At 34.9% G+C, this 25,070-nt stretch overlaps 1 protein-coding gene across 26 annotated transcripts; it reads right to left on the bottom strand.

Annotated features, from left to right (window-relative positions):
* Positions 1–123: 123 nt before the first annotated feature.
* LOC105330315 (uncharacterized) lies at positions 124–24,708 on the bottom strand. 26 transcript variants are annotated; one of them, XR_010713504.1, is made up of 15 exons: positions 24,555–24,708; positions 24,350–24,470; positions 16,680–16,783; positions 15,813–15,871; positions 14,963–15,041; positions 14,512–14,562; positions 14,147–14,214; positions 13,797–13,864; positions 13,374–13,441; positions 12,255–12,317; positions 5,432–7,159; positions 4,070–5,050; positions 3,475–3,611; positions 2,548–2,587; positions 124–1,593 (listed from the first exon to the last, which is right to left on the bottom strand). XR_010713504.1 is itself a non-coding variant. In XM_066083202.1 (12 exons), the coding sequence occupies exons 10-12, from the start codon at positions 7,125–7,127 to the stop codon at positions 3,499–3,501; spliced, it is 2,790 nt and encodes a 929-aa protein (XP_065939274.1). In that variant the 5' UTR covers positions 7,128–7,159; positions 12,255–12,317; positions 13,374–13,441; positions 13,797–13,864; positions 14,147–14,214; positions 14,963–15,041; positions 15,780–15,871; positions 16,680–16,783; positions 24,350–24,470; positions 24,555–24,708; the 3' UTR covers positions 2,671–3,498. The 26 variants fall into 26 exon arrangements, 1 of the variants encoding a protein (XP_065939274.1); XR_010713502.1 differs by lacking the exon at positions 14,512–14,562 and adding an exon at positions 13,588–13,622 and having other exon boundaries at positions 14,147–14,196; positions 15,780–15,871; XR_010713495.1 differs by lacking the exon at positions 14,512–14,562 and adding an exon at positions 13,588–13,622 and having other exon boundaries at positions 14,152–14,214; positions 15,780–15,871.
* Positions 24,709–25,070: the final 362 nt, after the last annotated feature.

Below are 25,070 nucleotides of genomic sequence, written 5' to 3' on the forward strand. Positions count from 1 at the left end.
AAATACCCCCGTTTCTGTATATCCAAGTACCTTATAGGCAAGTTTTACTGTACACAGAGAGATTAGATGAATCTGCATCAAATTCTAAGGCTACATATAATTAATCAGGACATAATAACAACATCAATAGAAGCCATTCTTTATTTCTGAAGGAAAAACTTGAGTAATTAAAACATCAAAAACACACTCTTAAAAATTGAATCAAAAATACAGTAGAAAAATTAATTCAGTACAAAGGAGGTTATATCATTGGTCGGCTATTGATTTTATGTACCGTGCCATTATGAAAAATATACAGAAAACTTACACATCTTCTCATATGTGGAAACAGAAAAAAGTTCTATTTGTTAAACTTGTGAAATGAAGTAATAGTTGTTTAACTAGTGAAATGAAGTGATAACTATAAAACCTTTGTTTAAATATCATGAGAACGATCTAGTTCAATAAGAATAAGTTTTTGACTGTTTTGTAATGCATTATCGAGCAAAAACTACAAATACTTCAATATTTTTTTGGAATTATAAATTCAGCATGGTTAACTTTAAATATATATGAAAACAAAACATTATTGACAATTAGCTGACCTACAAATTTCATAACCTGCGATATACACTGTATAGAGGAAAATGATTGTCCCCCTTAAATATATTTTGCCCTTTTCGCCCTTGTTGTCAAAGGGCAAATTCATGTCTGGGTGAATTCAAAACAATTTTTTTTCTGAATAATTGCATCGATTCAATAGCGTATTAAGGAAATCAAGATAGGACAAAACTATTTACACGTGTAGTAGGGCGAACAAATTATGGGATAAAAAAAACATTCAGTGAAAATAACCCTGAATACAGTAGAAACACTACAACATATTGTTAGCGACGGAATATTTACTGTATGTACATGTTTCCTATATAAACAATAAAATAATACAATACCAGTAATTCAGCCGTGAAGCAAATACATTTTTCATGAGAAAACATTCATCTATATTATGAACATAAATTCTTTGGTCAGTATAGTTGCTTTCATATAATTTCTTATTTTCACACCGGATGCTCGTTATTTGTCACTTCTTCATTATTTAAATGCTTTCTAATGGAATATTATGATAGGTTTATAATATATCGGCTCAAGTTTGTTGAATTGTGGTCCACATGGTTTTAGGAGATCACGTTTTTCTCCAACGGGATTATCACAAAATGTTGGTGTATAGATTACGAACGGCGACTAGTCCTTTTTATGATCTTATTTCAACGAATTCAAGTGATGCACATATACATGTACACTGTACAGGTGCGTACCAAGTTCCAATGGCGGTAGAAAAGGTCTTCCTAACTTTCAGATGTTTGAATAAATGTTCTTCACTTCACTGTTTGTATTCTTTATCATATGTACTTGATGCACAAGAGAGACATATGTCAATGTACCCACTTAACATAAATTCCACAATAAAGAAAGTCCATAGCTAATATGTCCATTCCCATAAAGGTTCGATAGACGATCCAACCCATGACAGTCACTGTTGGAGAGAGGCTTATGGTGAGTTCATCATGTTGAAACCAATGGCTACCAGTCCACGGTCTATAGGGAACCATTCAACTGTAAAGGAAAGAGTTACATTGTACATATATGTATGTAGCTTTGGTACGTTCTAATTTTATAAGTGTTATGTGATAAGTTATTTATTAATATATAATTGGTATATTCTTACTTTCGAATATATTTGTATATGTATCTTTAACAACCCTAACAGGCTCAAAAATTATAAATCTTCAAAACGACATAGTTCACATAATAGATCAATTTTTAAAGTTGTGTGCTCTCTCTCTCTCTCTCTCTCTCTCTCTCTCTCTCTCTCTCAATTGCATATTACAATAATTCCACCCTGGTGTCTGTCTGTCTCACAATGAGCTGAAGTAAATCAATAATCAAGTTTAGTTCCTATGCAAGCTCCGATACTCCACGCTCCTCTATTACTTGACAAGGATACACATGAATGGCAATGTACGCATTAAATACAGAACATAATTTGGCAAAAACTATAACTCCCAAAACCTCACTAGCTCAAGAATTCCTGCAAGTATTCACACCTATTCCTTTGTCTTAAACATTTAAAAAAAAATAAGTTCTAAAGAACCGAAATTTCTAAAAAAAAAAATGGAAACAGAATTTCTTGTAATATGCAATTTTACACATCGTGTCTTAAATGCCCACAAAGTATCTTTGAATTCCATGGGGCAGTTTTAGAGGAGTTGGGCTTACAAATAGTATATTACTATATTCAATATTAAATAAAACTTCTTAGTTTAACACGGCCAAAGTTCCAAAAAATAATGGAATCCAATTTCCCTTGCAGTATGCACATCTACACAGTGTGTCTTAAATACCAGCAACGTTTCTTGAAATTCTGTGCATGGTTGAAAAGAAGTTGCGATTACCAACCCCCCCGCCCCCCCCCCAAAAAAAAACAACAAAAAAACCCACAAAAACCCAGGACTGTCGGACAGACAGACTGACTGACATACTGGTCAAAAACAGAGAAAAGTTACTTACATGAATTAAGTTGTTTTTCGATGATATAGCATTCTGGTATCTAAAATTAATTACAATTTGTACACATGTTTATCACAATTTTATTACATCCTAGTATATCACTAGGTGCAAACGTTTAGAGAGAGAGAGAGAGAGAGAGAGAGAGAGAGAGAGAGAGAGAGAGAGAGAGAGAGAGAGAGAGAAAATATTAAATTTTACAATCATTCACATACATATACCTTACTGAGTCAATGTTTTTACTTCATCTCATGGCAACCGATAACCTAACTAGAAATAATTGTTTCAAATATTCATAAAATACCACCACACCTCTCTCAAGCTTAAACACGAAAACAATAAAGATTGTAGTTCAGAGAGGTCCCAACATAAATTAATTCTTACACAGAAAACCTGTTGGTAGATAATGAATTAAGATCTTATGAATATTAAAGAATTAAATTGGTGTTGACATATTAGCTGATATATTGAAAAAAAAATAGCATCCATTGACTACAATTTTATCCTGCAACATTCCCAAAACTGTATAAATTCATTAAAATAATTTGCTCTTATGTAAGGGAAATAACCCTTGACTGTAATAGATATTTTGATTTTGGATTGCATATAAACTTCATTTAAAACAATATTTAAAAAAAAAAATCAATAGATGTATTTGTCATTTGGCTGCAGAAATAGGCTCGGGCTATAATTAAATTATCAAATTGATTAGATTATCATTTCAATTAAATAGTCATACACACTGAACTTTAGTTTACATTCATCAAAAGACAGACATGTTTTTAACACCACAAAGAGTGAAACAGGAGTCAGTATTACAGTCCATGTGAATTATAGACAGCTCAATTTCAGCTGCAGATGTTGAACAAAGTGACAAACAACATGTGTGGTTTTGAGAGCTGACTAGATTTGTACAGAAACATTTACAACCTGTCAATATCCAAACTATCTCCATTATTTGGCTGGTGTTGAGCTAAACATGGCCTCCCCATCACTGAACCTAAACATGGCGTCCCCATCAGTGGAGCTAAACTTGGCCTCCCCATCAGTGGGGTGTGTTTCCTCATCTACAACAAGGCATTAATTAGCTCTATGCCGACACATTCATTCATTTTATACGGTCTCCTAAGTAGATGTTAACTCAATAATTTACTGAATTCAGTATTTTATATGACTTCTGAGATATAACTATACATGTACATGTATCTATAAACTTAACTAATTAATTACAATGTAGCATGTTCTTAATTAATTGAATAATTAATGACATTAATCAGCATATTCAGCATATAATCTGTCTGTAGTTTTTTCCTTATTACTAGTATCTAAAACCAAATCTGTTATTTTCCTAATTAAACATAAAAACTGTTACAAATAAATACAGAGTTTACAAATTTTATACACATATACATTGTATGTGTATATAACATTAAGTTTAATGTGACAAAATGATAGAAATATACAATAAATCCAGATTTCTCTTATTAACAAATAATTAACACTGCCTGTTAGGACACAGACTTACCTGTCAGAGCGTCCTGTGTGTCTATATAACTGTAGACACACACCTTGTTGTTTTCCCGTGATCCGACCCAGAGACGGTGAGTGTTGACATCATAACTCAGGCTCCATGGTTCACCCATCGCTTGTGATTCTGTCAGTAGATGTGACAGGAACTGACCGTCCTTGTCAATCATCTGTACTGTGTCGGTTCTAAAATCACACACCAGGATGTGTGACAGCGCGTCAGTACAGATTCCATGTGGATCTAGTCCTGATCCTGATGGAGGTCCTGTGTAGGAGAAACGATGTCTTCCTCCACGCTCTGTCACCACTACAGCACCAGACGGATATATATAGTCAGACACCACGACATCCCTATTGTTGTTCTCTGTTATATAGTGAGGTCCACTATACAGCCCCTGTCCTGTGTTGTCTTTCTGTATGGTGTGTGTGAGTTGTCCACTCTGGTTGTACCGGGTTACCTTGCTTGTCTTTGTATCATAGTTACACATCCCGACCAGTAGATCCCCAGTGGACGGGGACCAGTACACACACTGTGGTCTCCATGTAGAGTCTGTTATCTCTATAAATGTGGTGGTTGTTTTCATATCCTTTGACAGTTTGTTGATGTTATGTTTCCAATCTATATAAATCAGTTCACTCTCACTGTTCACTGTGTGTAATCCATACATATCACGACATGAATCCTCCACACGATGTAGAGGGACACCTGTTGTGTCTGTCAAGATGAGATTGTTTTCATCATCATTGACCCAGACCCAGTCTGATGTCACACAGGAAATGTGATGACAACCAGCAACACCTGTCACTGTGAGAGATTGATGGAGCTCAGCACCAGACGTCAGTTTCAGCAGACACTGGTTTCCTACGCGTCGGTTTCCTCTCTCTGTGATTTGGATTGCACTCAGTGACTCCATCACATCCTCCTTGTTAAGTGACTCAGTCATGGAGAGTTGGCTGGTGTGGAGTTTATCAGCAGTGTCTGCAATAAAACAAACATCAGCCATGTATTGCTTTATATGGTAAGTGAATAAAATTAATTAAACTTATTAAAACAGTTGTCTGCTTTTGTATACTAACACACATTTAAGATGTATTAATGCAGCTTATTAATTACATCTTAAATGGCATGTGTTTGCATTTAATTAATTAATTGAAATCATAAACATGTGTAAATTGAACAGCATATAGCTGTGTGTTTTGTCAATCTTACAGGCTATCAACTGTTAAAAGCTTTTACATAAATCTATTGAATTAATATCAATAAGCTGCTACTGACAACTTGTCGTGTGTTTACTTGTATGTCTAAAACATACTATATTATATTTCTGTATAACTGTCAATAATAATGACTCAGACTTACCTGTCAGAGCGTCCTGTCTGGTGATATACCTGTATATAACCACCGTGTTGTTGTCCCGTGATCCGACCCAGAGACGGTGAGTGTTGACATCATAACTCAGGCTGTGTGGTGAGAATATCCCTGATGGTCTTATCAGTAAATGTGACAGGAACTGACCGTCCTCGTCTATCATCTGTACTGTGTTGGTCCATTCATCACACACCAGGATGTGTGACAGCGCGTCAGTACAGATTCCACGTGGATATAGTACTGATCCTGATGGATGTCCTGTGTAGGAGAAACGATGTCTTCCTCCACGCTCTGTCACCACTAGAGTACCAGACAAATAGTCTAGTATAAAGTCAGACACCACGACATCCCCATTGTTGTTCTCTGTTATATAGATAGGTTCTCTATACAGCCCCAGTCCTGTGTTGTCATGTTCTATGGTTTGTGTGAGTTGTCCACTCTGGTTGTACCGGGTTACCTTGCCTGTCTCTGTATCATCGTTATACATCCCAACCAGTAGATCCCCAGTGGACGGGGACCAGTACACACACCGTGGTCTCCATTTAGAGAATATTTTTTTCATTATCAATGTTTTGGTTGTTTTCATATCCTTCGATCGTTTCTTAATATTATATTTCCTATCTATATAAATCAGTTCACTCTCAATGTTCACTGTGTGTAATCCTCTCTTATAACCACTACATAAATCCTCCACACGATGTAGAGGGACACCTGTTGTGTCTGTTAAAATGAGTTTGTCTCCATCATCGCTGACCCAGACCCGGTCTGATGTCACACAGGAAATGTGACGACAACAATCAACACCTGTCACTCTGAGAGATTGATGGAACTCAGCACCAGACGTCAGTTTCAGCAGACACTGGTTTCCTACGCGTCGGTTTCCTCTCTCTTTGATTTGGATACTCAGTGACTCCATCACATCCTCCTTGTTGAGTGACTCAGTCATGGCGAGCTGGCTGGTGTGGAGTGTAAGATGTATCTGGGGGAGGGCTTTCTTTATGTAAGAGAGGAATTGTAGCGCACTGAATGTTGACTGTTCATACATGTGTACATATCTCTGTAGGCTGACAATATGTCTGTTTGTTTCCATCGTCTGTTTTAAACATCTGTGTTTGAAATTAAAGTCACAAAACACATTGTTCAATAGATCATATAGCACATAGTTAATGAGATCATTCAGTCTCTGGGCCTTTGTTAACATCTCTGATTGATAGCGGGAGAATTCTATGCAACAGGTTTTGATGTCATCTGTGATTCGTGGCAGGAGAACAGGTCTGTAAAAGAGAGCCTCACTTCTGATGGTGTGAATGGTTCCTCTGTGTTGTTGTAGCTTTGTTTGATATGCTACTTGAATACTTTTAAACTTGTGCCTTCTTTTTCTAAAGAGAGTAATTGGGAATCTAAGAGATTTATGTCCAAAGCAAGAATCACACACAGGAACTTGACAAGGTTCACAGTATTTTATATAAACATTTCTAGGATGTCTCCCACAGATCTCTTGTGCTGGGATGTTGTTGAATTTCTCATGATGTGACACAACATTATGGTCTATTGTTTGGAGGTTTTTCACATGGTTTTCTTTACACTTTTGACAGAGATCACATGGACACAATTCACAATAGTACTCTGTGTCCCCGGGACACTTTGAGCATTGGTGTACTTTATATGTTGTACTTGCTGGGTCCATGGTCTGGAGAGTCTAGGTGTTTATATCATAACCTGCATGAAAAAAGTATAATGTCAATCATGGTCAATGACATAAACTACCTTCAATTAAACAGTTTTATAGATATAACATCAAATCTTAACAAAATTTTAATTAAAACAGATGTTACTTTAAAGAAATAATAATATTTTCTCTTTAGAAATAAATGATGGTTCATCATTATAGTACTGACTATAGAATGCTCAGTCAAAAAATATATCCCCCAAATATGATTGATAAGTGTATTAGAGAGAGAGAGAAAGAGAGAGAGAGAGAGAGAGAGACTTTTTCTAATAAAAATAAGTTTCATCATCAAGAGTTGACCCTCAGAAAACTCAGTGTGCACGTAATTCGTTTACTGAATATTAACTGCTGATTTCTCTCTCTAAATGTATCTCTCTCCATGTATGTATTTTTCTCTCATATGTTCTCTCCTCTCTCTCTCTCTCTCTCTCTCTCTCTCTCTTTACTTAACATGTACTATCTCTCTCTTAGACTCTCCTCAACATTAACTTTCTCTCATTTTCTCTTTCTCATTCTTTCTTTTTTCTCTTTCTCTCTCTCTCAGACTTTCTCTCACTTTTTTCTCACTAAAACTTTTTATCCTCAACATGTACTATCTCTCTCTCACATACTTTCTTTACTCAATATGAACTATTGATCTCTCTTTCTCTTTCTCTCTGTTTAACATGTACTACCCATATCTCTATCTCCCCCTCTCTCTATTTCTTTCCCTCTCTCGGACTTTATATCCTCAATGTGTACTAATAATCTATCCCTTTATTTCCTTTCAGACTTTTTCCGCTCAATATGTACTATTGATCTCTCTTTCTCTCTCTCTCTCTCAATCTCTAAGACATTTTCACCTTCTCTCCTTAACATGTAATATCTCTCTCACTCACTTTCTCTTTTTCTCTCTCAGACTTTATCTCCTTAACTTACAAGTACTAAAAATCTCTCTCTCTCTCTCTTTCTCCACTCAATATGTACTATTGATATCTCTCTCTCTCTCCCTCTCTCTCTCTCTCCACTCAATATGTACTATTGATATCTCTCTCTCTCTCTCTCTCTCTCTCTCTCTCTCTCTCTTCAACAAATACTATCCATCTCTCTATTAAAGGGGCGTAATCATGAATTTGGTCATATTTTAATTTTCGTTTGTTACTGTTTGTAATGTTTTAGTGAGGCAGTTTTAATAATGAACACAAATTTGAATGTCAGTCGTTGAGTTTTAAGCACGATAAAGAGCCCACAAACATTTGTCAAGACTCGTGCCTTGTTTTTGTTTACATTGCTTCAGTATGCAGGTAAAAGTTCTTTTCCAAGCTGATTTTTCTATCTACTTATTCATTTTAAACATTAAAGGGGCATGGTCACGATTTTGGTCAAAAATTGTTTTTTTCGATTTTAATGTTTACAATGCTTCAGTTAGCCATCTTTAATAGGCAACCAAAATTTTAATGTCATTTGATGAGTTATAAGCGAGTTACAGAGCTTGCCATTCTTCGCTTTGTAAACAAAGAGTTTGTTTACATTTTGAATGTTGAAGTGAAAATTCCGATTTTAGACCTAAACTGAATGTGTTAATCGTAACGAAATGTTTATTTATGCTTAAAATGAATAATTAGATAGACAAACCAGCTTTAAAAAGATTTTTTAATGGTATATTGAACCTATGTAAACAAAAACAGGGCACGAGCCTTGTTTACATGACGAAGAATTGTAAGCCCTGTATATTGCTTTAAATTCAAAAACTTGCACCCAAATTTCATTTGATCATTAGAAATGCATTCCTAAAGCATTGCAAAAAATAAAAACAGAAAAAAAAAATTTGACCAATATCGTGACCATGCCCCTTTAATAAACAGTTCTAAGCATTTGTCACATTCATTTTAGGTATAAACCTCAAATTTTCAAAATGTAAATTAAAACATGATCTGAGGTTTGTTTACATAGCAAAGAATTGTGAGCACTGTATTTCGCTTATAACTTGACGATTGACTCTCAAATTTTTGTTAACTATTAAAAATGCATTGCTGAAGCATAGTTAACATTACAAACGGAAAAGTAAATTTCGACCAAAATTGTGACCATGCCCCTATAAACCTGTACTATATAATTTGTTTATCTCTCTCTCTCCTCAACATGTTTGACAATCACTGTGTAAATCGAACACACCCAATAGTTTTTCCCTATAATTCTCTGCAATGAGCCGACCCTAACAATAGGTGCTAGTTCATACCCGGCAGAGCTGTCCAGCTCCACCGTAGTGTTACATGTGTGTGCACTCAGGTGCGATGTTAGTGAGAGTGTTTGAATAGAATTCATCTATTTCAATCGTTAGGCTTTTGTATTACTGTATCAAGAGGCTGCTTGAAAAAGGCCGTTTTTTATGCTTTATTGCCTGGGGTCATGATGCCAGGCAAATCTTAGGTTGGAAAGTTACCTTCTACGAAACAGTGCATACAGTGGAATCAATGAATCAATATCAAGATGAAAAGATTAACCGATGCATGTTAAATGTGTCAGCATTTACATTCATAATTGATGAAAATGTTATATGGGATGTAATAAGCAACAGCGAGTTTTCAAGTGAAACGGTGGAAAGAGGGGGGGGGGGGGGGGGGGGGAGTCATCGCAACAAGTTGTTACATATTGTCCATTACGGTATGTAATTGTACGTTATTGTAGGTATAATAATTATCATCATTGCCAAAGAATTGTCAGTTTTGATTAAAACAAATATAATTCTGGAATTCTTATTGAATTCAATTGAAGTTACAGTTAGGATTTTCTTTCATTTTATTTCTTTCATGATTTTGAGAATTCAACCTTTTTCTTATTTCTTGTCCAGATGTTTTATATTCTGCCCCCTCAGACTTTAAAAAAAAACAGTGCTACGTTTTTGGATATCCTTTCCTATATCCTATGGTAGGAAATGTTAAAACAAGAGTTTCAGTTGGCTTCACATCTTAATATGAAAAATACAATTTAAAATTTGTCTGTTTAGTCTTCCGCCTTCAAGATAACATGCAATTATTTGATATATGTACATTCTTAAAATATTTTGTATTAATGTAATAATTCAATATCAAGTGACATACATGTAATCCTACATGGACTGGATATAAGAAAAGACTGATATTTCATCTTAAATTTGCACGTTCCATTTATGAGTTTAAGATCAGCAGCGAAAATTGAAATGTATTTCTAATAGGATAGCCTAATTGATACATGCATGCTTCCAATGAATAATTTTGTTTAGTCAGGCAAGCTTTTTGGAAAGTAAGTTATTACTTGTTTAAAGTACTTTTTTTTATGTAACTTTTTCAATTAAATGGTTGGGTGGAAGTTAGTTACCAGAAGTCTAACGTCATTTGTTTACCGCCATTTGTAAATACTATTATAAACAAGTTACTTAGTGAAAATATAATACCAGTATACCTAGACTGATTTAAAATGTCGCCTTTAGATATAATATATTCATAATTATACAGATGCCACTGATGATATACAGATCGATGCTAATATTGTGGTGTTATGGTATTGTAAACATATTGTAGTGTTGTATTGTTGTGGTAGAGAATTTCAATGAAGATGATGTAGATGATGAAGCAGGTGATGATGACAATGTGTCTATGTGTCGATGCTGATGAATGATGAATGATGAAGATGATCTGAATGTCGATTACAGTGATTATTTTGTAGTGTGATATGTCCATAACTTGGTCCGGGACTACAGCCCCAGAGGAGGATAATTTGTCGAGAAAGTTAATATAAGTAAAAGTGTAGAGTTGGTTTTTATATCAAATTATTCAGTGAATTTTTCGTGTATTTTTTCATTGTAAATTCTCATGTATTTTTCTAGGTCCGTGAAAGGCCTGCGAGCGTTTGTGATTTTTTTTGGTTAAATCGTGTTCTTGTTTAGAGTGTCTCCGCTCATCTCGTTTCAATATGTACTACCAATCTCTCTCTCTCTCTCTCTCTCTCTCTCTCTCTCTCTCTCTCTCTCTCTCTTAGACTTTATCTCCTCAACTTATACTAATAACCTCTCTTGGACTTTTTCTACTTAATATTATTATATGTACAATTGATTTCTTTTAAATATCTCTCTCACTCTTTCTCTCTCTCTCTCTGACTTATCTACTCCTGCTGTCTCTCTCTTAGACTTTGTCTGCCTAACATGTAATATTTCTCTCTCTCTATCTCACTGCTATTAAAATATTTTTTCTTTTATATTTTTTCTTTCTTTCTTTCTCCATTTCAGTCTTTATCTCTTCAATATGTCCTTTGCTCTCTCTCTCTCTCTCTCTCTCTCTCTCTCTCTCTCTCTCTCTCTCTCTGTGTTTCTCCCTCTGTGGGTCTCTGTCTCTTTAAAATATTCATTTAAAAAAAAAATACTAAATCAATATATTGGATCATGCAGTTTTGGATTTAAAATTGATTACCGTAACGGTTATTAAGTTTTAGGTCTGTTAAAGTAAAGAGGGTTGACATAGGATTCGCCTTTGGGTTGATCCTATTCAATATTGTAATTATGGCCCATAACTGTGGCATTCTGTAAGTCCTACTTGTTACAATGCATTAAAATGTACAGGTGCAGTGCAGTTCAGTTAGAGAACAGACTATAATTGTAATCAATACACAATTCACACCTTATTTTTAAAAGTGTGCATTACATGAACAAATCAAATTATAAATGAGGTCATTTGACTGCTGGCTTACGGCCCATGCTTCACTATTCTACAAACCCTGGCTGATTATTTGACTAACAGTCCCCCTGGCCAGACAATGTAACAGTATATCAGCCCTGACATTGTCACAAGGATTTTTTCCCTTGTTTGAGAAAACAAACACCAAATGGGAATGAGGGCAATTCTTATTTTGTTAATCTCTTGGTAAGAAATTGCTATGCTCTCTAGAAACAGTTTTTACCATAGGGCTAACACAATGACTACTGCCCGCATACCCATTTAAGAGCTGTATACTATAATGTCTATGAATGACACACAACAACGAACTTACGATAGCAATTGGTCACCTGAGTAACAAAGAAAGGAACAGGTTAGCTGCCTTATGAACAGTTTATAATATTCATGAATACTATACCGTGTACAATTTCTCTTTTCTTTCTCTTGTCTACTGTATCTTTGAAAACCATACTCTATAGACCTAAAAAGAAACCACACAATTCTACACAACAGTACACTTATTAACAAAAACCAAAAGACAAGCAGAATAACACACATGTAAAAAACAAATACCGGACAAATGATGATAACAGACACAGTTAGGGATTGAGCTGTTCAGCTACTTAAAACAATAATGAGTGAAAATCATGAAAACTTGTCGGTCAGACCCGAAACCGGTTGGGATGCCGAAACTGGATAGCTCAGTTGGTAGAGAAGACTAGAAATCAGAGGGCCCCGTGATTGAATCCCTGTTTGGTCCGTCATTATTTAACCCATCTCTCTACATTATCAACCATTGATAGTTATTGGACACTGAAACACGAGATTGTTATAATCAATTTTGTTTAAAGTTGGTGATAAGAAAGAAATTAAGTAGGGGATATCTTGGAAGAGAAATTGACTCTGAACAATCATCATCATGACTTGTGTCTGTCTGGCAGTGTCTCAATCAACCATTTCAGGTACATGCATTTATTCAAAGAATGTTACACTAGTATTGGATCAATTTCTTTAGGATACTTTGCATATTACTTATATTTTGACTAGGTATGGATAAATTTACTTTGTTAATTGCTATATTTATTATGAATGTAATGATTTAGGAAAAGGTAAAAAGGGGAATAACTCTGTTCATATTAAAACTGGCAACAAAAGAGATTGAGTTGTTCCCCTTTTCAATCTGTTTGACGGTTAGACTGTTTGATGTAATGTAGTAGTACCAACAACACTTAGCTGAATCAACCTTCACATCTGTATGTAAACACAAAATCTAGTTATCAAATCATCAATTTTTTCTATCATTGAAAAAATACATAGAGATTTCCTCAATAAAATGTTAATATTAAAATGATCAACATTTCCGCCTTAAAATTAATTAGGTAGTTTTAAAGAAGGTTGACTTTAATTTACTTCCGAGTTTTGTACGTAATGTAAACATATATTAATCAATTCACCGGATTCATACCAGTATTGAAAGAATTATGAGAGATTAGCTGTACAAATTGCTGATGTTTCGTAATAAAATAAATGTACATACTATACCACGACTGTTTGTTGATTTTCCATACCTGGACAAGTTGTTACTTCCTTGAATGAGGATAAAACCTAAAAAGTAAGCACATCATATTCAAATAAATATTATTGCATCACTTGATACGTGTTCAAATTAGTGTTCATTACATGTAAACTTTTACCATGTAGTTTTCAATAAGAAGTTAACTGTTAATGGATTACACATGCACAGCAATTACCCTAACAAGAGGCCACCAGTTAAAATTTCAAGCATCTACAATGAATAGTTGCTAAGATAAATGTGACAATTGTTTTGTTACAGACAGACGGAGAGACAGACACACATGGGTAAAACAGTATACCCCCTATTCCTTCGGAGCAGGGGTATAATAATGATTGATTGTCTGTATAAATTATTAATGTTTCATAATTGAATAAATGTACATACTATACCACGACTATTTGTTGGTTTTCCATAACTGGACAAGTTGTTACTACCTTGAATGAGGATGAAACCTAAAAAGTAAGCAAAATATCAATTGATGTGTATTTGATAAACATTAATGCATCACTTGATTAGTGTTCAAATTAATGTCATCATATGTAAACACTCAGAAATATATTTTCTACAGAAATCAAATGCTATCATTATCTCATATTCGCTTTAATTTACTTCGAGTTTTGTATTTAATGTAATCAGATATAAATCAATTCACCAGATGTATACCATTTTTGAAATATAAGGAGAGATTAACTGTACAAGTTACTGATGTTTCATATTAAAACAAAAGTACATACTATACCATTACTATTTGATGGTTTTCCATAACTGGACAAGTTGTTTCTACCTTGAATGAGGACGAAACCTAAAAATTTAGCAGAATAATATCACATGCTATATATTTAATAAACATTAATGCATCACTTGATTTATAGTGTTCAAATTAATGTTCATCACATGTAAACTTTTAGTAAGAAATATATTAGCCTTTTTTCTTCGGAAATCAAATGTTATCATTATTTTATATTAATTGGAAAATGTAATCAACAATTTGACAAAATCCGGAAAAATTACGATCTGTTTACTAATATATTCCAGATTATCAGATTAAAAACACATATAAAACATGAATTGCAACTTTGACCAAAACAAGTATTCATACATTTGACGAATATTCTTTGACTATGTCCTTTTTTCTATTCCTAAGCTACAGCTAAAAAGAATGGAATTACAATTGGGGTCGCGGTTCCAATATTTATAATGCTTGTTTGTTAAACATTTATTTTCACCTAGGGAAGTATTTAAAATGAAAATCAAAGTACATGTGCTTATGGTTCATGTAAATAAATGCTCCTGTAAATAATTTAAATGGATAAATTTTACAACATTTGATTTATAATGTAATTAGTCACTGGTGTCCAATTAAGAAAAGTAGAAATGATATGATGACATTAGAACCTTAACCAAGCATAATGTATTGCAAAAAATATTCTTCTATCTCTCTCTCTTTCTCTCTCTCTCTAACATTATCAATTTACATTTAACAAAACAGCATCATTAAGAGACATCCATAAATTCATGTTGTTTTCCCTAAATTTATTTACCTACGTTACCTTATATATGTTCTTTATCACTGGTTGTGGCTTCACGTTCTAGATGGCTGTCTTGTGTTCAATTCAACTATATCTGTGCCTGAATAGAAAGACCAGTTTTAAGGCACGGTGATTTGTTGAACATGTACTTTTTGCATTCACACTTAGTTAATAATGATCACAGGATGTTAACTAATAACATCAATATACATATACACGTATGTACCCTTGTATGTTCAATTACTCTGACACACCATTGCTATTTATCAATTATCCCTTTAAGGTGCGGTCAGACGATACGATTTTCCATCAGATTTTTCTCATCCGATTCGCTTTGGACTAAAATCGTACTGTGTCACCATATAAGTCGAAAGTTGAAAGCAAGGTCTGAAGTCGATTGAAAATCCGAAGCGCGTTCGATTTTCAATCGAATCTCTTTGTTACGTCACAAAGACTTTTTCCCGTATAATAAAACCACTGAATAGGTTTTATTAATAAAAAATGGACTGTAAAATCATATCCTGTGACCCTCTCAACAATCGACTCTAGTGACCTTCTGAACAATCGACTCCAATCGACTTAACTGAGCAAGTCTATTGAAAGTCTGATGGAAAATCGTTCTATCTGAAATCCTCATACCTGAGCAACTATGTCCAAAGTAAAATCATTAATAAGACAACATTAGAACTGTGACCAAATGTAATGTTAGCAAAAAAATAAAAATGTCTCTCTCTCTCTCTTTCTCTCCCTCTCTCTCTCTAACATTATTAATTTTATAATTAACAAAACAGAATCATTAAGAGAAATACATGGGTTTTTTTCCCCTAAATTTATTTACCTTTGTTACAAATATATGTTCATTATCACTGACCGTTGCTTCAAGTTTTAGACGAATATCATGTGTTCAATTCCACTAGCAAATATTCGTGCCTGAAAAAAAATTAAGGTATGGTGATTTGTTTAACATTTTTAACGCATTCACATTTATTGGATAATTAGCACAGTGTGTTAATTTATAATATCAATATATATATGCATGTAACTATGTACTCTTTCATGAATGTTCAATTACTCTGACAAACCATTGTTATTTCTCCATTTCTACAGAAATCAAAGTTTTATCCGAAATCCTCATACCTGACTAACTATGTCTCAAGTTTCTGCTTCCAGCACTTTTTACATAATATCTCAATAATCATAATTAAAACACCTTTGCGCCCAAACTACATCCATTCATTAGAATGAAAAAAGTCCAGATTATCTGCTTTGAAACGCCCTCTCTACCCCTTCAGGTTTCAAAACAAAGTCATTGCAAAAGTACCCCAGATAATAGCATAACAATTGTGTAATGTGTCCCGAGTACTTCCGAATGGAGATACATTTTGAATCTCAAAACGATGTTTGTTTTCGTTCCTGTGTAATTGTGCGGGTAAAAACAGATAACTATAATGTATTGATGAGGGAGCATTGTATTTGTATTTGTTCCCTGTTATCGATTTACATTGTATTTCATTAACAGGTATATGTTTATTCTAATGAAAAATCATGAAAAAATGATGGAAGCAATACATTGGGACTATAAAAAGGTTGTCAAAGACCATCCTCCTCATAGAAACATTACAAAAATAAAGTTTATCTACAAACAAAAACACCTGTGTTTTCTGTCACTCTCTTTATAAAACATCAGGACATCTCTAGTCTGTCTGTCTGTCTGTCTGTCTGTCTCTCTCTCTCTCACCTGTATTGTTGGATACATGTGTGATGGTCAGGGTTATGGACCATTCGTATGATATCGACTCAGTGGTAAATTGTCTGACTATGCACGGGTCCCGGGTTTGATTCCTGTACAATATCACAATAAGAACAGATTGATATATACTTGCAAGTTTAATGCCGTGTGCTGCATTAAGTTTTGATACTGTACTGCTCAAAATACAGAGGAAATTAGAAACTTGCTGTGACATTGTTTTGCACTGATATTATTAATTATAACTTACAAGTTGTGCGAAGGAATACGGTAATAAACTACAGAGCAGATCACATCGAACAATATAAACATAATTTACATAAACTTACATAGTTCTTTTCTTAAACAGGTACAATTTACACTATCTAAGTAATTGTCCATTCCCTATCCTGTTTCTAAAATGTCGTCTGTTCAATTGCCTACACGTCATTTGATGTTTGCTTTTTTCGGCATCAAACAATTTCGACCCCAAGTCGTTTCGGTCCCATATAACAAATCTAATAACTATTGATAACTGTTCAAATATCCGTTTTTAAAGTTATAATAAAATTTAGTTGTTGTTATCACCTAATTGTATTTTAATTTCAGTCATTAATAAATTCGAATATATGCCATTTCTTCTAGGGTTCAACCGGCAGTCAGGAAAATCAGGACGAGGCTGAACAAACGACACTAGAAATAGGGAAAATTTAACCTGGCTTGTGGTGAATATAGAAAAGTTCGGTACACACGAGTATATGGAGTAGGTGGGGGTGGATCTTCTGTTGAATACATGTATAAAGCAGATTTGATTTCTCAGATGCGGATTACACCAATCATATATTTGTACTCATTATACCCCTGGAAAAAAAACCCTGATTTTTTCGGCGATGCAGAGTTTTTTGGTGATAAACTAATTCGAGTTATCGGACTTTGAAGTTAACGTAACAACGTGGATTACACCAGAGATGTCCCGAGTTCAAAAACGAGAGAAATCGAATGCAGCCAGAGAGAAAGCACACACAGAAAATATCATAGTTTTACGATTCGGTCATCCCATAAAAAATGATGTTGGGAATTGCCGCCTTGGGGTTTTTCAGTCCAAGGAGAGAGGGAAAGGAGTTTTTTTCCCATTCTTTCTAATTAGAATTTTGCTTCATTAACAATTGTAAAAAAAATAAAAATCTGAATAAACTGAGGATATTTTTTTTCTTTTCTTTGATCAGTCCCCCCCCCCAAAAAAACAAAACAATAAAACAAAACATTTTGCTGAACACTAATATGTAAAAAAAAATGTACCACGATTTTTTTTTTAAAGTTCTTACGTGTTTGCTAATTTAATTTCATTAGGGGTATTTAAATGCAGTGAGAGGCGTTTCCAAATAAACAGCAATTTTGTTTGGCCTTAGATAGAATAACTAACGCACCTTTGGACAACTCTGCGAAACGCGCCGTCGCACTACATAACAATGCACGGTCGCGCAAAAACAACTTGCACAACATGCCGTCGAGCTATAAAACTTTGCACAATACGCCGTCGCGCTAACACACAAAAACACGCCATCGCACTAACACACAACACGCCGTCGCGCTAACACACAACACGCCATCGCGCTAACACATAACACACCGTCGCATTTACACAACTTTGCACAACACGCCGTCGCATTTACACGACTTTGCACAACACGACGTCGCATTAACACGACTTTGCACAATACGCCGTCGCGCTAACACACAACACGCCATCGCGCTTAACACACAACCCGCCGTCGCGTTAACACACTACACGCCGTCGCGCTAAACACACAACACGCCGTCGCGCTAACACATAGCATGTCGTCGATCTACATGTAACGGAATTTTGCACAACACACCGTCGCTCTACATGTAACGCAATTTTGCGAAACATGCCGTCAAACTAACACACAACATGCCGTCGCGCTAATAACACAACTCATCGTCGTGCTAAACACACAACACGCCGTCGTGCTAACTCACAACACAACGTCGCTCTACATGTAACGCAATTTTGCACAACACGCCGTCAAACTAACACACAACACGTCGTCGGGCTAATCACATAATACGCCGTCGCTCTAAAGCAAATTTGCACACGACGCCCTCGTGCTTACGCAACTGTGCAGGTTTTACAGTCTTTAGTAGGAAATCATGTCAAGATATATTTAAACAATAGAGGGTTATGAAAATGTAACGCAATTTTGCCAAACATTCCGTAGCACTAAGACACAACTCGTCGTCGCGCTAAGACACAGCTCGTCGTCGCGCTAAACACACAACACGCCGTCGCGCTAATCACAAAACACGCCGTCGCGTCACATGTAACGCAATTTTGCACAACACGCCGTCGCGCTAACACACATTACGCCGTCGAACGAACACACAACATGCCGTCGCTCTACATGTACCGCAATTTTGCACAACACGCCGTCGAACTAACACACAACACGCCTTCGAACTAACACACAACACGCCTTCGAACTAACACACAACACGCCTTCGGCTAACACACAACACGCCGTCGCTCTACATGTAACGCAATTTTGCACAATACGCCATCGCACTAATCACATAGGCGTCGGAACTGGGGGGAGGGGGGGGGGCTTGAGGGGCTTAGTTCCCCCACTTTACTTTGCAAAGTTAGAACTTACCATTAGGCATATAGCATCTTAGAGAGTTTAGCCCCCCCTCCCCCCATTTTTTTCTCGCCGGAAATGTAATTGTTCTTTATTTACCTTGAAAGATTTATAAGTCAGAGTAATAGGTTTAATAGCCCCCCCCCCCCCCCCCTCCACGGATTAGGAATTTCATGATTTAGGGGGAAAAAAAGTTTGAGTAGGTTAATTTATTTTGGGAAGTATAGGTATACTTAGGATACTTTAGGATTTTCATGATTTTGGGAATAAAGTTTTTTCCTCAATATTTCTGAGGATAAGTCAAGCCCCCCCCCCCCCCCACTTTCAATTTGCTTCCGACGCCAGTGAATTACAAAACACGCCTTCGCGCTATAGCAATTTTGCACACGACGCCGTCGTGCTTACGCAACTGAGCAGGTTTTACAGTCTTTAGTCATGTCAAAATCTATCTAAACAATAGCGGGTTATGAAATATTTTTCTGCAATGATCGCTACCCGGATGAATCATTAAAGAAAGCATTTTATTTTTAATATTAACATCTTTCTTTTAAAGAGGTCACGAATTTGGCGAAATTCTATTTTTCTGATTTTTAGCTCAACTGAGCTATTCTGATCACATTTTGTCTGCCCGCCCGTCCGTCCGTCCGTCTGTAAACTTTTTACATTTTGAACTCCTTCTCTAAAACCGCTTATCCAATTTCAACCAAATTTGGAACAGAGCATCCTTATGGGAAGGAAAATATGAATTGCAGAAATAAAAGACCGATCTGTATTTAAAGCGGAGAAAACCTTGAAACTCTAGAAAAGGGGGAGTGATGGGTGGGGGGGGGGGGGGGCTAAAATAAAGGGAACTGGAAGTTAACCCTGAACACTTACCGAAAATTTAGTTATTTATATTGCATATCTTATTTTCGGTAAAAATGGTATTCCATGAAGGTAAATATGTCAAAGATTAAGTATATGCAAAAATAAGTGAAATTTCGGATATTCATTTTTGGTTAATCTACTGAGGGACCACATGGCACAATATCCGTTGAACGCCCATATAAAGCCAGTGTTGCTCAGGTGAGCGATGTGGCCCATTGGGCCTCTTGTATTATTTACAATGCTTTAACAATGCATTCTTAATGATCAAATGAAATTTGAGAGTCATTCATGGAGCTATAAGAAAGCTACAGAGCTCACAATTCTTTGTCATGAATATAAGGCTCGTGCCCTGTATTTGTGTACATAGGTTCAATACACCAGTTAAAAATATTTTTAAGCTGATTCGTCTATATTTTTTTATTCATTTTAACAATAGCTAAACAGTTCCAAACTTTTAACACATTCATTTTTTGTTTAAAACTGGAATTTTCACTTCAACATTCAAATTGTAAACAAACGTTCTGTTTACATAGCAAAGAATTTTAAGCTTTGTAATTAGCTTATAACACAACAAATGACACCCACATTTTGATTGACTATCAGATATGCCTTACTAAGACATTGTAAACATTAAAATCGGAAAAAATAATGTTTGACCAAAATTGTGGCCATGCCATTTAATAAAGTGAGCGTAAAAAGTAAGTAAAATTCACTAAATTACTAGCTATTTAGCTAGCTAAAAGAAACGGCCAAATCGTCTCCAATGAGACTTTGAGTTTGACATCATCATATTTATTTCATACAGTTCGTTTAGGTAGTTGTAAGTCTCGACCAATCAATAAACAGGGCGTGTCAATTTCAGTCCTGTCACTTTCTTGTCAGTTTCAGCCGCTGTAGATTTCAACCAATCGATAAACGGGGCAGCGTGCAAATTTCAGTCTGGCTGTTTCTGTAGAGCTATGAATTAACTATAAGCGTCCGTAAGAAATAGAGGGAATAAAACTTGGTAGATGTAAATATAAGAACGTGCATGATTGTAATTATTATATTAATCAACTAAATGCAGAATGGACCGAATGCAATGATCATCTTTGATAGAAGACAATCATAGGAAAACTTCATTAATAACAAATTGTCTGCAATTAATGAATTTTATCAAACAGTTTTTAAAAATCCACAAATTATTCAGAATTTTATGTATTATATCTTATCAACTTTTTAGTCTCTCTGTTTCATTTAGTTCATATATAGAAAATATTTACGTTATGACTTACTGGCTCAATATACAGTAACATTTACGCTCGATCGACAATTTCAAAAGAAATGTAAAATGTTTATCATCATTAATCTAATTTCAAAGTCACATGGTCACCTTTAAAAATATACTTTTGATAATTTTGTCACCTTAGAATTTGATCACTTTGTTGTATGTTACTGCGATTCCTATAAAACATTAAGAGATCATTACATAAGCAATATATATGTCCCCTTGTGCACCCCGAACCCGATCATGAAACATATTGTACATTTTTTTTAATGAAACTAAAGAGTAAACTTTTATGCATTACAAATATTTTTCTATAAATTCTTTTGATAACCCTTTAACTCGAAGATTAATTACAATGTCGTGAACGATAAAAGGAGAAATACTAGGAATATACAGCGTATGTCATTTTAATCTTTTACAGTAAAAACAGTTAAGTTGGCTCGGGACATTATGACGCAGACCTCGGAGAAGTTAAGTTTTAGAATCGAATATGTGCAAGTATAGCAGTCATCAATTAATGCCTAAGTTCAAAATCATCAGATTGCCATTGAATCTACTAATTGAAATCAATTTTATTAAAATTTCGGTCATTTGGCTGATATAATTAAATCAATTATCTTTAAGTTGGTTTTAAAGGATTTTTATTTAAAGCTACTATTTTATGCACGCTTTTAAACGATGGCTATGCTTAGTATATGTATAATAATAGACATTGCAGTTGTTTTACCCGTCAATTATGCCAAATTTCAATAAAGAAAAATACGTACAAAATTTGCTAACAAAACAAACGACATTAAAAGGTACCGCGTTATTTCGCCTCATGTAAAATTTCACCCCTGACGACGAGACGGGTATGGTTGTATTACGAATTTGACATCGTTTTAAATAAAGGTCGAAATGATCAGACAAATTACAAATAAACATGTGTACCATTTGTTCGCTAATATTTCCAAAGTCTGCTTTTTTTAAAATCGATGCATAGCATGCGGGTTGAATAACCCCAATCACTCGGGGGACGAAACCAAGCAGTTTCCTTTTCTAAACATTCCCGTGATGCATTTTGGTTTGTTTTTTCGTTTGCCCAAAGAGAAATTACTTTTATTTACTTTGAATATTTCTAACTTTGAAAGGAGATTGATTCTGCTGGTGTAAATAGGAGAAAGTCCATAACTTTCTAAGATAAATGATTTGTATGAAGAAAAAAATTGATACTGCAATTACAAAAAAATCGGACCAAGCAGCTTTAACTTACTTGCATACAGAACTGTAATATTCATATTATGCTGTCGAAAAAATAGCTATAAAGATGTGCGAAATTAAGATTATAACTCGTACAATTTAAGACACACAAATGAGAATATTTAATACATAAACGGTGTGACTGTTGGGCGCAGAGTTTTATTTACCTCCTCAAATCATAAACCAACGTTAAACGAAACGCCTCAAATATCTTATAACTGCGCTGACCTGTGCCCCTGAAGGAACGAGAAGGTGAGGAAGGCCAAGGAAAACCTAGAGGCGTCCAGTGGAGAAAGAGAGAGAAGAACTGGACTGGAACCGTCGGAGAGAGGCAAAGGTTGCTGCCAGAGACCGACGTAAATGGCGTCTTTTGTTGCACGGCCTCATGCGTTCTCCGGGGCATGGAGAGGAAAAATAAGTTAACTAAACGCCGTGAGCTCAGAACGAAAGACCTTAAAGTGATTGTAGTGTTTTTTTTATTTCCTTCTTATTTTCTCCCCTTTTTTGTCGGCAAAATATATCAGAGATGACAAGACAGATTTTCCTGATATTTCAGGAACTTTACAAAATAAGCACATGTATATCACTTGAGTTTTTTTTTCGTTTTCTTCTTTTTTCAAAATTCTATTGTTTGTTTTCTGCCCCGCGACAAAAAAGCTTGTCACCTCAACATCTCAGAAAGGATAAAGACTTGAACATCCAAACTTTTTGGGATGAAAAGTTTAAACTATATCGTTTTGTAAAAGTTCATCTTAACTTCCCTTTGTCAACGGAAGCACTTCAAGAATATTCTTTTAACATGTTTAATTCTATTTGTTTTTCATGGAATGAATAAATTAGTATAATTCCTTTCATATGATATTCATGTAATGTTAAATAAGCAAAAACATTCTACTTCCGGTGAGATACCTTAAATATCTCGGGTAGCTTTTTTAAAACAAATTTGTTATCCGCGTAGTCATAAATACTGTAAATGATTAATACATGAAACTTACATGAATGATGGACATTTAAATGACAATTTGCTCAACAGGTTTCCTTTTGTCAACCGTCACTTCCGCTCCACAACGTAAAGGTTCAAACAAATCAAGCTCTTTATCAGTTTTACTTTTTTGTGTGAGTCTTTTTCGTTAAATTCATTAAAAAAAATACAAAAAATACTTATTTCAATTTTCATTGAGCCCTTCCGTTTGTCCGTTCCCTGTCCAGAGATTAGAAAAAAAGCCTTGTCTCCTTAAGATCTCAAATACTGTATGGATTTTAACAACTAAAGTTTGTGAGATGATAGACCTATGTATGTACCTGTGTTAACTTTATTTTGTTTAATCTGGTGTAACTTCCAGCCGTCACAAACCAAGCTACTCTAAATATAAAGACGAACGTGTATTTATATTTTTTTAAAGAGAGAGAGATTGATAAACACAATTGCAAAGAGTTCTGCACATAGTAAGAAACAAAACAAAATCCCCAGTTACAACCAGCTTCACCAGTTTTTTGTTGTTGTTGCTACATGTACAATGCATCTTTATGGGAACACACACAAAACCATCATCCTCTAAGTGCTGTTTACGTAGGGATCACGTGATGTATGTTTGGGTGTTGATATTAAGTACATACATGGACATTTGATATATTACAAATGTTGTACTTACTTATTTCTTCTTTATCATCATCGTTGTAATTAATGTCTCGATTTTTGAGTTATTTACAAATACGGTTTAGCTTCTTCCGGTAAGATCAGATCTTTAATGAGATTCGTCGAGAATCATTCATCTGAAAATAGAAAAATTAAACAAACTTATATTCCACGATAATGTTACCAACTATTACATATCAATATTACAGACTTGTCCTTACTGTGTTCTCTATCTCCTATTTACCACCAGCGTTTCTATTCCTATAGATGGTCACGTATAAAACTTACATACTCAACAAACCGAGTATTTTGAATAAGGAAGTTTAATATCTAGAAAAACGTTTTGTAAAAATAAATTTTTTTGGTAAAAGTTCAAAACATTAAGTGTGACAAAACATGTCCGGTTATAATTTTAGCTATTAGGATAAAATCGTAGTTGTTCCAAAGTAGTACACAATTATGTTTAAGTGGTTTTAGCTTGCTCATATCATGCGCAGATCTAGATAGGAGTCAGGAAAGGGAGGGGGGGTTGTCACGGATTTCAAAATGTTAAGTGTACATGTACAGTTCCTCCCTTACCAAACAAACAAAATGAACTGTCTGACTCCCTTTTGACCACCCCCACCACCCCACAACCAGTTGAAAAAAAAAACCGTTGGATATGCAGATTTAAAGATATACATATGTATTGTATAGAGGTAAGCCTGCGGTCAAATAATGAAACTACTAACGGTTTG

This window comes from Magallana gigas, chromosome 4 (assembly GCF_963853765.1).
Source record: "Magallana gigas chromosome 4, xbMagGiga1.1, whole genome shotgun sequence".
Taxonomy (NCBI): Eukaryota; Metazoa; Mollusca; class Bivalvia; order Ostreida; family Ostreidae; genus Magallana; species Magallana gigas.

Bases quoted from the DNA above. Each gene is read 5' to 3' on its own strand.
- LOC105330315 (XM_066083202.1), bottom strand. From the start codon at position 7,127: ATGGACCCAGCAAGTACAACATATAAAGTACACCAATGCTCAAAGTGT. The intron at 5,051-5,431 runs GTAAGTCTGAGT...GTTTTATTGCAG, and splicing joins CAGACAGGACGCTCTGACAG to ACACTGCTGATAAACTCCAC. The intron at 3,612-4,069 runs GTAAGTCTGTGT...GCCTTGTTGTAG, and splicing joins CACACAGGACGCTCTGACAG to ATGAGGAAACACACCCCACT.